Here is a 17,328-nt window from a genome sequence, read left to right as displayed (position 1 = left end):
AGCAAGATGAAATGTTTTAATGCATCACATTGTTTACTTTTTTAACGTTATTTGACATGCACACTCAATCCGGGTCCTGTACTGCATGCCAGTGCCATCCAGTGGACTATGGAAAAATGCAGCATGTTTGCAGGTGTTCATCGCGCCTGCAATGTTGGTGTAAATGGGGCACATTTAAACTCTTTTTTTGTGCCCTATCGGTGACTGGCAGCAATCAGAGAAACGCCATTCAAAGTTAATGGTGTGATTGAGCCCTTAGCACATTGCCCCCCATGCTAAAACTCAGAGTTCTAGCACGCAGGCTAGTGTGAATGAGCTCTGAAACATCTCTGACAACACACAAATTATATGGGATGAAATTTGCTATTACGTTTTAGTGCTATTAATGCACAACACAGAGTGCATCGTATTCCCACTGTTCCATGTGCATATGTGAGGTGTGAATGGGCCCATAAGCGTATATTATATTCAAGATTATGTGCAGTGATCTGCAGTACATAATGTACAGCGTGCAGTAGTCCACAGCATGTGATGTACAGAGTCCAGTGCTCTGGAAAATGTATTGTGCACCATGGTGTACAGCTGTCTGCAGCATGTTCCAAAGCATCCAAGCAGCCACACAACGATGGGGTGCAGCACAGCCCCCTCCACCCACTCTAGAGTGGGCATCATTCTTGGAGCGCAATAAAGTTGTTCTTACGCTTTGACCTCATTGGTGAGCGGTTTGGAGCAAGGACGCTCTCCTTTAGCAGGCACCTGACATTGCTCTGTGCTCAAGAACGGAACTTTTTATGGCAATATGACCTGGCTTCTGGGCTCACAGAGTTGCACTGCAAATTTCAGGATGCCATTTTACTTTTTCTGCTGCGTGTAGCTTTAACTACTCGATGACCGGGGTGTTAAACCCTCTTCCTGGCCAGGCCATTTTTCAGTATGCGGTGCTGCAGTACTTTGACTGACCTTTTATTCAGTCATGCGATGCTGTACCAAAATTAATTTTATATATTTTTTGGGACACATAGAGCTTTCTTTTGGTGGTATTTAATCACCACTGGGGTTTTTAAAAAATGTTTTACTATATAAATAAAAAAAGTACAGAAAATTTTGAAAAAACCCCCCCCCTTTCCTTATGTTATGTTATAAAACATTTATTCTTAGCCAATTTTTGGTAAAATATAAGACTGGGTCACGTTGGGTAAATAGACGCCAAACATGTCAAGCCTTAAAATTGTGTGTGACTGCAAAATTCCCAAAAAAGACTCAAAATTGGCCATAGGCGATGCTGTAAAAGCTTTTACTGCTCATCGTTTTAGTGTTAATGGTAATTGATGATCCTAGAATTATTGCTCATACTCCGGCACTTGCATTGACATGTGTGGTGTAATCAACGTTTTCGAACAAGATTGCTCATACTCCGACACTTGCATTGACATGTGTGGTGTAATCAACGTTTTCGAACAAGATAGCTTTTTGTTTGAAGTCTCCCTAAGCCTCACCATGGAAAGGGCCCATTGGGCTGGAAGCCACGGCAACACACATGGTGCAAACATAAGGTACAGATTTGCCTCTTTCTTCATGTCTCCCGCAGGCATGACTTCAGGCTGTAGAACAATGATTTTATATAACAAATAGGGATGCGCTGATACCATTTTTTTCGTGACCGAGTACCAATACTTTTTCTCAAGTACTTGCAGATACTGATAGTTTTTTTTTTTTGTGTGTCATGTAACAGTTTTTCTAAAACAATACAGACTAATAATCTTAGGACAGAGGTGGAGTGCAAAAGCCTGGTCCCAGCTGCAACCCTGTTAATTCAGCCACTGACTGCAAGCTGTAGAGAGACTACACATCTCAGCAGTACATAATACAGCAAATGTAGTCTTGCACCAGCTGTAGAGTACTACAAATCCCAGCAATACATTATACAGCAATGCAGCATACCATCAGCTATATATGACTACAAATCCCAGCAATGCAGTATGTAGCAATGCAGAATAGTATATGAATTTGTTACATACTCTGTGCTGCCGCTCTGCTCCAGGGTGCGGGCTTGATGTCTTGGGCGGAGGGTCTCCGCAGGGGCAGATGTGGAGGGTCTCAGCAGGGGCTTCCATTTTAAAATGTAAAGCTATCCAGCCAGGGGTCTCTGTTCTAGCAATGACCCTGAGCGCCTCTCCCTAGGACAATCCTCACAGCTCCCCCAGCGCTGCACGCTGTAGTTCTCGCAGCAGTCGGCTCTCTGGTGACCGTAGGTGTCGCAGTCCCCCTAATGCAGCATCCGGGATGCCCACATATTGCACAAATACAGAGACCTGCAGGAACTGGTAAAGCCCACACCGAGCAGAGGATCAGTCAAAGCCCGGAACTTCAGAGCTGCATCCCGGGACATCCAAAGTCAGGATCCAGGAAAGAAATCCGCTGTGCCGTTCACAGGAAGGCTGCCGAGGTCCCCAGCAAGCGTGGGACCTCATGCAGCCGAATCTCTTTCAAAATGTAAAGCTCCGGTATGGGGGCATTTTCAGTATTGGCACTGGGATCGGTATTGGTGCATCCCTAATAATAACTGGGAATCTGGGCAATATATCTGATTGTGATTTACAGTTTGGTTGTTTTTTGTCTTTTTTTGTTTTTGTTTTGTTTTGCAAAATTCAATTTTCTCTTCCGTTCATTGAAGGACACAGGGAACAGATCGTAGATCATGTACCGTAGGTGGCGATATTACCCTACGGTACATGATCTACGATCTGTTCCGTGTCCTTCAATGAAGGGAGAGAAAAGGATTTTACGGTGAGTACAAAAATCCTATTGTTTGAAACATCTAATTTTTTTTGTCTTTTTTACTTTAGTTCAAATAGTTTTTCAGTTTGAAGTACCTCTTACCAAAGCAAAGTTTCTCAGGTCTGTCCTACCAAGCTCAGCATATGCAGATACCTATTGACAATACTTCAAAAGCTACTTCACATTAGCTAGGCACACGTCTCTGCAAAACCTTGCTGCAATCTCCCACAAAACTTGCAGCAGGTACATCATAGCAGGAAAGCATGAAAACATCAACACTATCTCACATGTTTACCTTTCCTGTCTTTCTGGGAGGAACAGTAGTTTTCCCATTCAGGCCACAACTTCTTCCCAGGCTTTATTCCTTCTTATCCTGCTCTTATATTGAGGGCCATTTAGGTCATATAGTTTGGGGTAGGCACGGACTACCTCAATATCAAAGAATGCTGTCCTCCATTTTGTTCTTAAGTGTTTTTTCGAAAGAGGAGGAGGGCTGGTTCTTGCACAACAAACATGGACTTGGGTTACGCATTTACAAACAATAACATTGAAGTCTAGGGCGCCAAAAATGCAGACATTTGCAGAAAAGTCGCTTTTTTTTCTTCCAGTGACATGTATTTTGGTACAGAAGACAGGATGCACAGATGTGAGCAGGGCCATTGAAAACAATGGAATTCCTCTGTCTGAGTGTTGTAATGCTTAGCCATTTCAGCTACAAAACGCTGAGGTGTGAACAGGGACTAAAGCTGGACATACACTGTGTGAATTCGCACAGTGCGTTCCACTGTCGGCACACTTTCGGCTGGCATCCATTGATCAGCTGATCGAAGGAGTCGGGTATTCTGATAGTGGCCGCAGTCAAAATACAATGCAGACATCCTGCAGAGACTCCGCAATGCAGAGATTCCTCGATCAATGCTCCAAAATTGTTGATGGAGGAATTTGTGATATTTTCTCTGTTCAGCCCACAGGTTGAAGGAAGAAAATATTACAATGTATGGCCAGCTTATTTTTTTTTTTAATCACATGCTTAGTTAGAGCTTTCCAGCTTTTGAAATATTTACTTTGCACTATGGTTATACTTGTAGAGGAAAAAACAAATCTTCTTTCCCCAGCAAAGGTTTCCTCTTCTGCAAGAGTCCTTATTATATAGGTTATGGGGCACTGATGTCTTTACAATGATGCGGAGCACTTTAAAAGGAACCTGTTAGGAAGGTAATATGGGAGCTTGCCATTGCTGACTTGTCTGTGAAGGTACAAGTTCCAGGGTTGTCATGCTTTCTCCTTCCTTCATGATTTCATGTGTCACTTACCTAGAACAAATATGTTTGTGTCTGGGGCCGACCCCTCACCTGCTTAATGTTTGTTGCAGGTGACTTGCTCTGTAGCAAAGCTAGGATTAGTATGACATGCTTCTATCCTGAGAGTTTCCTTTGTTCAAGGAGAATTATGAGGCAAGTGATTTTCACTCAGCCTCATAATCTGAGCCGACCTGTGACAATGAAACTGTCACAGGTCGGCTCAGTAGATAGGGAAGTGATCGAACACATACCGTTGCTCGCTCACTTCTCGCTCTATCCCTGCAGAGAGCCGTGACTGTCACTCACGGCTCCCTACAGGGATTCCCCCCCTCCCCTGTCAGATCCTTCAGCGCTGACTGGCGGGCACAGCTGGCTCTGCCTCTAAATAGGCAGAGCCAGCTGTCAATCCCGCAGCTGGGTGGATCCAGACAGTAATGTCGGGATCCATCCTGGCTGCGGCGTCTCAGTATAACGAGAGCTGTAGCTCGTGGTATACTGAGCTTTGGGTCACGGGAGAACGCTAGTTTGTGTCCTCCCGTTAACCTAAGGAGAACTATGGGGAAAAGCCCTGACTCCATAGTTCTCCTTTTAAGCTTTACTGCTCTGTAAAAGCATGACATCTTAGTAAAATAAGTGGCACCTTAACACTGAAGATGAATTGATTACATTTCCTTTCCAGGCAATTGCCAGAGTACCTTTTGTCTTCTCTAGTTTTTTTAACATTGTGTTTACTCAGCTGATAATTATTTTTTCTTTTCTAGGTTGACGTTTATTTGCAGTTAATAGCCCAAAATTCTCAATATGGACCCGGCTCCAAGTATATTGAGCTGTATTATTGGAAAGACTATGAAAATTACAACCACCAATGGGTGCTTTCAAGGGGTTTTATTCAGTGTTCATGCAGATCGTGCGTTCACTCTGATCAAAGGTAAGCAATATTTATTTCATACTTGTTACCTTCTAATTTACAGGCCATTGGAGTATCCATTATATATACTTAACATTTGTATGGTTATAATGGGAAACTTTAATGGCTTAATACTGACAATTAATGGTTTTATAACCAAAATCTAGGGATGCACCGAAATAAAATTTTTAGCCCAAAATAAAATTTGTCAAGCCGAAAACTGAAAATTACTTTTTTTTTTTTACAACGTTTTAAAAAATGTTTACATTAGGGATGCACCGACACTTTTCGAGTACCAATGCCGATACTTGGCATTTTCATGAGAACTACCTGGGTTGCAGCTGGGACCTGGCTCTGGCACTCCACCACTGTCGTGAAATCATTATTCTGTATTTTTTTAGAAAAACTGTCACATGACAATAAACAGAAATGTATCGGTACTTGTAAGTACTTGGGCAAGTATCAGTACTTGTACTCACAAAACTAGTATCGGTGCATCCCTTTATTTATATTTATAAAAACAAAATCGTACATTAAAACAGAAATGTACAAATCCCAGGAGCTCTGTGTGCTGCTTACAAATGACAGCTGCCTCCTAACTTTGGAATTTTTCTCTAGTCTAGTCTTGGAGCTGGAAAAGTATCTGTACTTGTACTTGTACCGAGTACTGTACTTGGTATCGGTGCATCCCTAGTTTAAATTATTTGTTTAATTAATTTTTTTATTTACTGTTAGGGACTTCAAATAGGCCCCTGATATTTCCCTTTTTAAAACAGAAAAAGAGATTTAGGACACTGAGTCCTAAATCTTTTTCTGCAGCCCCTGTTATGAATGAACAGGAAGCCTCTACACTGAGTGTTACTGTCCAGTCGTAAACTGTGGAGATAGTATCAGTTACTATGTCCACAATCATGAGTGAACAGGAAGTGATGTCGAGCACTTCCTGTTCATTCATAACTAGGGACACAGTAAGCTTAGTTATTTACAAATATTCAGCGATCAGCTCTAATCGCGGAGTGTTGATTTTCCGCTCTCAATCCTGACTTGCCTGTCACAGGAGGCCGAGCGGGGCAGTGTGGGAAAAGATCTCGGCCTACTTTGACAGATGAAAGCTGTCTCCTCCCCGCTCCACACTGCCTGGCCTCCTGACAGTTTTCTCTCCTTCCTGCTTGGCGCCGTTCCGTGTTCCCTCCAATCCCCGCTATCTTTCCCAACACAAGTGGGGGAGAGCAGCGGGAATCGAAAGAGACACAGACCAGCGCCCAGTGAGGTGGAGAGAAGCTAGGGATGCACTGAATTTTGGGTCGCATTTTCCGACTTTTATGGTACCATCGGCGTTTTGCCCATAGTACAGTTTTTGGCTGAAATTTCGGTGCCTCCCTACCAAAATCTGTTTTGATCACAGCTTTCAAAAAATACCAAACTACAAGCTTTGTAGTTCTGCAGTTTACTAACAAACAAAACATTTTGATCAAGACATCCTATAATCCATAATCCCATACATATGCTACTTTATGCAAAACCAGGATTGCAAAATATTTCTTCCTGATGAGCAGTTAATAAACTCCCACACTAGTGAAGGAGACCTTATATTCTGAAGAGCCCCAAAAGTCAGATTATATGGAAAGTTCTTAGTCTTCTAGATGCCTAATTTCTGCATTGCTTGGGAGAATATAGGGGGGGCATACACAGAGCACAAGTCAAGCATTTTGGGAAGTGTGTTGGCACTCTCAGGTGCATAAGAAGCTTTATTACAGTAAAAGTTATGAACAGGCATTGTGTAGTGCTTTGCTGGACTACTGTAGTTTACTATATTTGTGGAAACAGAGGATCAAATGACAACACAGTGCACATGCATTATGTCCAAATCCGGTTAACGTTCAGTAAAATTATGTTGGTAACGGACTGTTGAACACTGAAAACAGCACAGACTTTATCCTGTATTTGAATTAATGTTCAGCAAATTGTCATTGTTGTGCCATTTTTTTTTTATTCGGTTTAATAAAAGTGTTTATATTCCAGTTAAGGATTTGAAGACTGGCGAAGCAGTGCAAGGAGCAAAGCTCTTTTTTGGGCAACATGTCCTAAATGGTTTGTATGCATTTGTTGTTGTACATATTAATTGTTTGTATTATTGACCCTATGGAGATGAGATGAAGACCTGATGGTCATTATTTAATTTTTTTGGGGTATATGTAAAAAAGCTAAAAAGGCGTATTTTTTCTGGTACCTTTTTATTCTTACCTGAAACAGCTTCAAAAAGAGCTTAGCTCTGCAGCCTGCATGGCACTGCACGGCATCTCGCTAAAATTATTATAAAATGATCACTGTATAGTTTAACTACTTATATGAATTTCTCTCAATTGGTTAATAACTTGAAAGCATATACAAATAATGACCATCTTTTCAAGAAAGAAGGTGGTGAAAGAAGTTCTATAAATAGACCAATTGTATTTCATTCAAGCTCAATGGCTTACTTTATTAGTATCAAACATTTATATCAAAAAGTGAGCACGACACCAAAAACTGAATCCCACCTTATATATAAAAATTGACAACGTTTTCAATCACCACACACATTAAAACCTTTGAACAGTCCTCATCCCCTTCACTCATTACACTAATTCACTCTTACATGACACGACATTGCTCAGAACACCTGTGTGTTATAGAATTGAATCATTCAATCGTTCTTCACAATATTGTATGAACCTGGTTCAAAAAAACAACAAAAGAAAAAAACGGAGCATGAAAAATAAACTTTTCCTTTTCTTTCATCAATCAATTAACGCTTTTTTTTTTCTTCTTGTATAACAAGTATTTCAAAAGTAAAACCGAATTTGATTGATCCTTTCCGTTTTATTTTTCAAATACTTGTTATATTGATTCAGTTGACTGATGAAAGATATTTCGCTTTTCTAGCGGCGGCTAGATATGTTCATTGACATGGACATAAATAAAGAAGTTTAAAAATGGTCTTATGCAAGACAAGAGAAAGATGTTAATTGATTGATTTACAAAGGTTTTAATTTGTGTGGTGAATAATATATAAGGAGGGATTTTGTTTTTGATGTCATGCTCACTTTTTGATACTGTCTTTAATAAAGTAAGCCATTGAGCTTGAATGAAATATGATTAGTTGATTTATATAACTTCTGTCACCACCTTCTTTCTTGAAAAGGTGGTCATTTTTTGTATAGCATCTCATACATTTTTCCTAGTCCATCACCTAATTTTCCATGCATGCCTGCCCCAAACTCCTTTTGACTTCAGTAGAAGGCACCTCTGCATCCCACCAACTGTTAGAAAACTGTGCAATGAATACCTGTCTGGAGCTGTGTTTCATGTAAATAGATTACAATACATAATTGTTCAGAGGGAAAGTGGGCCCATAATGGTTAAAGGCGTTCTAAAGTCACAGCATATACTTTTCTGTTTTAACACCAGCATTGCAATAGGAATACATACTATAGTTATTTATGATAATGCAACCAAAGCTTACTTATAATAATCCCTTTTCTGTGGTGAGTACTGCCTTCTGTCTGCCCCTCACTATCAACAACCTCTTGGCTGCCTAGTGTGCTTTGTGTCTTTCCCTGCTGCCTGATGTAATGCAATCCTGATGTTTCAAGTCTGCATATCCTATAGTGCATTGCTTCCAGCAAGCAATGATGATGTTACATTGTGGTCATTTCCTGAGGACTGTAAGAGAGGGGGAATTAGTTGAAATGTAGTCTGGGCCTCAGGCTTTGTGACACAAGGAAGTCCATATTCATAGGACTAACTACAAATTGTTTCGCTGCGTTGAGGAAGTACAACCAGCTGTGTATTTTGGTTTTGTGCTGCCCTAGGCTAGACTAAACTCGAAACCCCCACCATATAAATTTGCCCCACCCCTTCCTGTTTAAGACATTTTGCGTAACCTGCCAAGTTGCGCTATTAGCGTAGTGGGGAAGTCCGCTGCACATTTTGCTTATGTCAGAAGCTGTTTCAGTAGTAACAGGCGCATGCTGTATCATTTCTGCCAGCATTGGAGAGAGGAGGCTGAGCTCGTCGGTGGATTTGGGTAAGGATAATTTATATATTTTTTTCCCCCTCTCTCTGAATGGCAGGTGAGGCTCTGCCTCACTGGTTTGTAGGGATGTACTAATACAAATTTTTCCTGACCAAGTACGAGTACCGATACTTTTCCTCAAGTACTCACCGATACCAATTACCAATGCTTTTTTTTTTTTTATAGTGTCATGTCACAGTTTTTCTAAAACAATACAGACATTGATTTTAGGAATGTGGTGAAGCTCCAGGGCCCGGTTCTAGCTACATACGCTGTGCCCGCTTGTAGTTCTGCCACTGACTCCAAGCTGTAGGGGGACTACAAATCTCAGCAATACATTTTACAGCAATGCAGAATACCATCAGCTATAGAGGACTACAATTCCTAGTGATACATTATACAGCAATGCAGAATAATATCATCAGCTAGAGGGGACCACAAATCCCAGTGGTACATTATACAACAATGCCAAATGGCAACCGGCTATAGAGGACTACAAATCTCAGCAATGCATTATACATCAACGCAGAATAATATACAGCTACATACAGTACTCCAGGTTGCCTGTATGATGTCTCCAGCAGAGGATCTCAGGAGGGCTGTGCGGTGTCTTTATTATCTTGATGATGATATTTTATAGAAACACCCATCAAGTATTTCGGTCCATATAGGCCCTACATAAAATATACATAGGAGTTCCAGATATCTTTTTAATACTATAGTTCTGTATATTTCCTTCATCAACTGGACATGTTTGCGTGTCTGCTAAAGCGTCCTTACATTCCCCTTTGCCAAACTTTTTCTAGAAATGTATCATCTGGTTGACTGCTCATTTTGGAGTTTTCAAGGTCACCCCCATCATTGGACACCTTTTACTGGCTTGTTTCAGCCCACTAATTGAAGATTGCTTTTTGCTCTTTCTATGGCATGTCGTCGTGTAATGCGTTTGAATTGTCAGCCACATACTCAGCCTTCATCTTTCTTCTACAATTGTCACAGATATCCCTGTGTTTGAGTTAACAAGTTCACAGTTGTTTTACATGGCTTTAGGTGTAAAGTCCACCAGAAATGACTTGGTTTGGGTAGAGCCGAAAAGGGTCAGGACCTTTGCTGTTGTGTGCTGCTGTGTAATAATCAAAACAGTTAATAAATATGTTTGCTGACACATGAATAACATTAAATATGTGCCAATTGGTAGAGATGAAACCGTAGTAATATTTTTCACACTTTTTCAGTATATTATTGTAATTGTTGTCTGTAAAGAATGTGTTGCCTCAAATGTTGTGTTATGGAAATGCTGTAATGAACCCAGGCAGATAGCTGTGATTATAATAGCTCGGATATAAACGTCTCTAAAAGATTAATGTTTCCTTTAGCAACCAGTCAAGGTCTTCATATTTTTAATTGGGACTTGTAAAATAAAATAGATCATTTTCACAAAACAAGATTTCTTTTCTTTCTTTCTTGTCACAGACATATGTATCTTGTTTGCAGATTTGCTGTAACAGCAATATTTTGAATCTGTCTCAATACCATTGTCATTGAACTAGTAACCCCCTTTTTTTTTTTTACATTAATCTTATATAAGTTTTTATCTACAATTGTTTTCCCCCCCTCAGTGGAACAAGTAGAAGAATCTAAAAGTGTTGGTCAAGAGGTTGAAGGAGAGACATTAGAAGAAAGGTATTTCTACATGTAAACCAATACTTTATGACTATGTTACAAAAAATTGGGACTTTTGCTGGGTTGTTTCATGTTTACAGGCAGCTGGCTGCAACTCTCTCCGCTCAGCTTCCCTGAACTTCATTTCCAGTACGGCACAGTCTCCAGCAGTTTTCCATCTAGTATCTTGGAGAAGGTAGCAAGGGGAAGGGTAGGGGAATGGCTTACTTTGCTGTGTTTGTGGAAACACACACAGCTTACTAGCACACACCAGGGTTGCTCCATAGAGAGATCAACCCTACAAGAGAAAGCAGCCACCCTAAAACAGGTTATCGGGGCCAGTGCTTAGGGGACGAGAGGATTCTGCAGGAAACTAAAACTTTTAAACATCAAGAAGCAGCATCCTTTCTAAGTGATTTTTCAATAGCTTGAAACCTTGTAACCTTACATTGTATATCACTTAAATTAACTCTACTGTGTGGGCAGATCTCATGATCAATTGTAAACTAGATTTGAACACTTAGCAACTATATAAGTAAGATACAAAATAGAATAAATAGCATAAATATCAAAAATACCTTTTAAATAAATTACATATCCCAAAAGCAGAAACCCACACAAAAAGACAACAAAAAAGAAAAAGGACCAACAATAACTAAATACCATACTATATAATAAAATATAAACAATCAAATGGGTCTCGTGTATGTAACATGAAGAAATCGCATGAGTTCATATAAAGCTGTAAACGTCCCCAAACTTATTGTGGCTGTAACCCCTAAGGTGTAAAAAGTCCTGGAACTAATCAAACGATTTTTTTACTTGTTTTCTCTTTAAAAAAAAAAATACTCCCAGTGAAAGAGTGGACTTGATCCATTTACTGAGGTCAGAGAAGCATAAATACAGTTCAAACTCTCCTTATAATGCATCTCAGGCGACTAAGGTATATTGTTATACCCTCACAAGTCCTATTATGCATTTGCCTCTGCAGTCTTGCAATTCCTAATAAGATTTGTAGTTGCAGCAGAGCTGGAGGGCCGTCATTTGTTGCTCCTTGCAGAGTATACAGCAGGGGTAACCATATTTTTAGATTCTGTGCATTATTAATGGCCTAATCAATAATAAATGAGACATTAAAGTGATATTAAAGGAGAACTATGACATGAGTGATTTCCACTCACCTCATAGTTCTAAGCCGACCTGTGACAATGAGACTGTCACAGGTCGGCTCAGTAGATCGGGAGTTGAGGGAACACATACCGGGTTCCCTCACCTGTCGATCCTGTCACGGCTCTCTGCCGTGACAGGGGGAGGGGCTGGATTCCCCTCTCCCCGCTCCGATCTGCCAGCGCTGACTGGCGGAACGGACGGGGGAGGGGGCGGGTACAGCTGCCTCTGCCTCTAGGTAGGCAGAGCCAGCTGTCACTCACGCAGCTGGGCGGATCCCGTCATCTACGTCGGGATCCGCTCCAGGTGCGGCGTCTCAGTATACCGCGAGCTGTAGCTCGCGGTATACTGAGCTTAGGGTAACGGGAGGACGCTAGTTTGTGTCCTCCCGTTAACCTAAGGAGAACTATAGGGGAAAACACTGACCCCATAGTTCTCCTTTAAACATTTTGTTTTTTGGCATTTTATAATGAGGAGTCTTCAGCCACATGACTGCTGAGGAGAGACTTGTGCGTGCCCGCCCCCAGCTGTGCCCGCAGCTAGCCATGTGTGTCCATACACACACACACACACACACGGCGTGCGGCAAGCCACTCTCTTCTTCTCCTCCCAACAGATTGGCTAACGGCAGAAGGAGCCAATCACTTTTCTGCCCTCAGTAACCTCCCCCTGCAACCAGGAAGTTCAGGGACCAATAAAGACTTCACAGACCTGGCGGAGGTGACAGAGAATGGAGGTAAGTGTGGGGGGACAGGACAACTTGGAAAGGTTTTGGGCAATTCTTACCTTAATGCAGAAAAGCATTAAAGTGACCCTAAACTCTTGTTCTGTCTGTGTCTATCTTAGGTGTGTACAGTGCAGTGAATATTTATTTTAGTTCATTCTTGATAATGCAATCCGTTACTTCTTGTAGAAGTCATATACTGTCCCTGACGACTGCCCAGAGTAATCAAGAGGAGCCTTTCAATGCTTTACAGGAAATTCAACATGCAGGTTTGTTATAGTGTTAGTGCAATATTGCTCTGTCCAGTCATCTGCACTTGGAAAGATCTGTGAAGAAAATGGTCTTAATAAAAAAAGAACGTTATGGATGTTGACCTGCAACTGATCAGATTATTTTTTTCATTATATTCTTGTAACAGCATTGTAGGAAACCACTAAAAGCAATAAGAGCCAGTTTAATGGGCATTTGTTCAGTTCAAAACTGCTTTTCTTCCCATATAAGTCTACCAAAGCAGCTGCAGCAGGTCAGATGCACCTACAATTATTTCTGAATGACCTCAGAAGCATCTCAAACCGATGTCAAAAGCACACCGCATTTGGCCATCAAAGCCTGACAACACTGGCCCTGAAACAGCACTCAAGAGCCTGTTGAAAGCTTACCTTAAATTTCTGTCTTTTGTGAATCTTAGGTCTTTAACCCCTTCATGACTGAGCTAGTTTTCAGTTTCTGTTCATAAATGACTGACACACTTTTTACATTTTTTGCTGTGTGATTCTTCCACAGCAGTAATATACTTTCTTACTAAATGTACCCACACATATTTTATTATTGTTTTTTTAGAGGACAGATGGGCTATATAATTATATCAAACATGTGTACCTAACGCCTCACTTAGTTTGAATAAAATAACAAAAAGACTTTTATTTTCCTAATTTTGTTTTACACTTTATTTAATTTTTTTTACACTTTGTAAAAAAAATTTTTTTTTTTTTTGGTCAGTTTATATCAAGCAGTCACTATGACTGCTTGATAAACTAACTTTTTTTTACATTTTTTGGCTATTATTAGGCTGCTCCAAACTTAGGAACAGCTAATAATAACCTTAGAGACTGATCCTGACTTTAGTCAGATTCAGATCTCACTAAAAGCTATTTGATCGTGCCTAGACGTTCAGAACTGATACATTTCATTCAAAAGAGATACATTGTATCTCTTGTATTTCTTTAGTGAAATGTATCTAAACATCTGGCTATGGAGCTGTCAAAACAAATAGCAGAGAGGCGAGTCACTGCTACCTCTCTGCTATTTTCAGCTGTCAAACGGCTTAATTCTTTCATTACTGAAAGGAAGAAGCTTTTACAAAAAGCCTAATTATTTCATTAATGAATGCCTCAATACTGAGGCATTCATTAATGACTGGTAACCGCTGAGAATCAGCTGTTACCAGCATTACAAAGCCTGATCTAACTCGTCACGTACAGTGTACGTGGCCAGTCATATAGGCAGTTCGTGACGTACAGTGTACGTCTCCCATCACGAAGGGGTTAATAAACAACCCATCCAATCTTATGTATGAGCTTTGCACTGTTTTTCCTAAGAAGGGTAGATAGATCTAAAATACTACTGTTCAGCCCAGTTATATTTTTTTGAAAAATCATCACAAGCATTTTAAATGGTACTGACAGGATATAAGCGACATAGACTTTACTATAGTGCCCCGAGAGCTTACTGATGGGAGGAGTACACAGGGGTGATTTCATCAGTATGTAGTTGTGCCTTCAGTATCCAGTCACAGGCTGGATAGTGACCAAGTTTTATTGCTGTAAATGCAGAATGATGAGGTCCTGACTATGCTTTCTAACAGATGTCTGGATTACAAAATTGGCTGCACAAAATAAAAATAAAAAATTGTCAAGATGATCCGTAGTTCCAAAGGTTTAGGCAGTTGGATTTCTATGAAAATCTTGAATTCTACTATAAACGATTGTATTTTCTTTAAAAATAATGCCTGCTCGTGTATTTGTGTGTCATGTTCTGTTTCAGTTGCCTAGGTTTATGACAGGTTTTCTTCAGTATAAAAAATAAATAAATCCCAGTTATGTAGTTTGAATGGGTTTAGTTTGTTTTGTACCTTAGGAACACTTAACAAACATATAGTGGGATTTTCTCAAATGTGACTGCAAAAGTGGAAATACACTTTAAAACATGAACTGTCTTTTATTGCTGCAAATGTGTACGCACAGCATTATATCTTTTTCAGTCTATAACATGTTAATCTGGTTTAGCTCCAAATGAATTGAGGTATTTAGACAAGGAATTTGAAGTTTACTAAAGGAAAATTACTGACTACTTTCCCTTTTATTATTGGAGTACGTTTCCTTTGAGCTCCACTTCTTAGGCTAATCACATTGGTTTTACTGGCCTCAGTGCCTTTTGGGAATGTTTGGCATAAAACATATTAAAACAAACTGCTGCTGCCTAGGGAACACCGACACACCACTTCTGCTCTAGGCTGCAAACCTCGCTGAGGTGAAGTGACGATTATCTTTGTTTGATGGACCGTCATTCATATCACAGTGTATGGCATAGCTTGCTTTTTTTTTCTCCATGATTTCTAGGTTCCAAAGGTTTACTATTTGAGGCAAAATTATTCTGACTACTAATAAACTATCCCATCATCAAATTGCAGTTAAACTTGAAGTGTGTGTATATATAGTCAGCCCTCTTTAAGGCCCTATTCGCCCTTCCAAGCCTTGCTATGCAACCTGCTGTGGCCACCATGGAAGTGTGTCAGACCTTATCTGTGTATTCGTCACTACTTAGTGACCTGGTGGATACCCTTAGACAAATCTCTATGATCGGTCTCCCTTCTGTCTTGATGTGACCAATTCAATGGCTTAAGATGCTGGTTTGCCAAGCTTACTTGCAAGAAGAGCTTTGAACGCATGCCCTTTACTGGGGAATGCCTGTTCATTGAGTCCTTGGATACATATATTAAGGAAGTGATAGGGGCAAGTACACCATCTTACCTTCTCTGCTTCCTCTTCAAGAAGGGTTACTTTCATTCCTCACAAGCCTGAGAATGCAAATTTAAGCCAGACTCTCCTTTTCTGTTACAAATCCTGACCCTCCAAGCCTGCTAAATCCCGCTAACTGTATCACAGCCGAAAACAATTAGTAATGGTAGTGACGCTTTTCCCAGAACAAAATCTGCTTCATCAGACACCAAATACAGTAAAGTCTGATGAAGCAGATTTTATTCTGCAAAATGCGTCACTAACACTACCATGTGTTTTCGGCTGTGATACAGTACCATGTCTAGCTCTCATCTTGGACACCTATACTTATAGGGTTGGGCGGCGTGTAATATATACGTTGGACTTACTAAACTGCATAGATACAAGGATGATCTTATGAATTATACTTAGCTGGGTTACTTGTCTACATATTGATTTTATGACTGGCTTTTTAAATTGTTAATAAGAAAAATTTATTTAATAGATCATTGTATATGGTACTTGTTACACCTCAAAAATGCTGACATAAAGGCTTCTATCTAGTCAAACTGTATGTCTTCATATTTTTAGTCTGGACTTGTAAAATGAAATAGATCATCTTCATGACAACATGATTCTTTGTTTATACAGCTTAGGTCTGTCACAGCCATATGTATATTTCTTGTTTGCACATTTGGTGTAACAGCAATATGTTTTTTGTCTTTATGGCATTGTCATTGAACTAGTAACCCTTTTTTTCACCATAATCTTATACAAATTTATCTACAATTTTTTTTTTTCCTTTTTCAGTGGAACCAGTAGAAGAATCTAAGTGTGTGGGTCAAGAAGTTGAAGGAAAGGCATTAAAAGAAAGGTACTTCTACATGTAAACCAATACTTTGACTATGTTGCTAAAAGTTGGTCTCCAACTCTCTCTGCTTGGCTTCCTTGGGTTCTATCATTTTATGAATAGTGTTCTGTCTATCTTAGGTGTGTACAGTGCCGTGAATATTTATTTTAGTTCATTCTTGATAATACAATCTGTTCTTTCTTGTAGAAGTCATATACTGTTGCTGAAGACTGCCCAGAGTAATCAAGATGAGCCTTTCAATGCTTTACAGGCAATTAAACATGCAGGTTTGTTATTGTATTGGTGTAATATTGCTCTCTCCAGTCATCTGCACTTGGAAAGATCTGTAAAGAAAATGGGCTTAATAAAAAAAAAAAAGAACTTTATGGATGTTGACCTGCAACTAATTAGATTATTTTTTTCCCAAGTGTCTTCCAAAGAAAGAAAAATAAGTAAATGATACCCTCAATATTCTATTAACAGCATTATAGCAAACAGCTGAAAGCAATAAGGGACAGTTTTGATGGGCTTTCGTTCAGTTCAAGACATCTTTACAGCAATCTGGGGTCCCTGCTGCTCCAATGCAGGGGCGTATTTACCGCGAGGCAAACTAGGCGTTTGCCTAGGGCGGCACCCTCTGTCGGGGCGGCTTTTCCGCTGGTGCCGCGGTACGCCTAGCGCCGCAGTTCAGAGATAATCAACTGGACACCGCCGCAAGCCGCCCTCCTCGGCCCCGCAAACCGCCGCCCGCGTCCCCGCAAGCCGACGTCCAGGTGTTAGTAGGGTGTTAGTAAGCCGCCGGCCGCGTCCCCGCAAGTCGCCGGCGACTTGCGAGCACCCGGACGGCGACTTGCGGGGACGCGGCCGGCGGCTTACTAACACCTGGACG

The 17,328-nt window shown here is 40.5% G+C and overlaps 1 protein-coding gene across 1 annotated transcript in view; it reads left to right on the top strand.

Annotated features, from left to right (window-relative positions):
* The first annotated feature begins 4,880 nt into the window (after positions 1-4,880).
* Positions 4,881-17,328, top strand: part of EXD1 (exonuclease 3'-5' domain containing 1) — a 29,974-nt gene continuing 17,526 nt past the window's right edge. The window contains exons 1-6 of the mRNA XM_018566037.1: positions 4,881-5,007; positions 7,009-7,077; positions 10,660-10,723; positions 12,783-12,862; positions 16,400-16,463; positions 16,647-16,726. Coding sequence (XP_018421539.1) covers positions 4,881-5,007; positions 7,009-7,077; positions 10,660-10,723; positions 12,783-12,862; positions 16,400-16,463; positions 16,647-16,726 — 484 coding nt within the window. The remainder of the gene's footprint in view (positions 5,008-7,008; positions 7,078-10,659; positions 10,724-12,782; positions 12,863-16,399; positions 16,464-16,646; positions 16,727-17,328) is intronic.

The sequence above is a fragment of the Nanorana parkeri genome, unplaced genomic scaffold, assembly GCF_000935625.1.
Source record: "Nanorana parkeri isolate BGI_ZX_2015 unplaced genomic scaffold, ASM93562v1 scaffold910, whole genome shotgun sequence".
Taxonomy (NCBI): domain Eukaryota; kingdom Metazoa; phylum Chordata; class Amphibia; order Anura; family Dicroglossidae; genus Nanorana; species Nanorana parkeri.
This window is presented reverse-complemented; position numbering and strand designations above follow the sequence as displayed.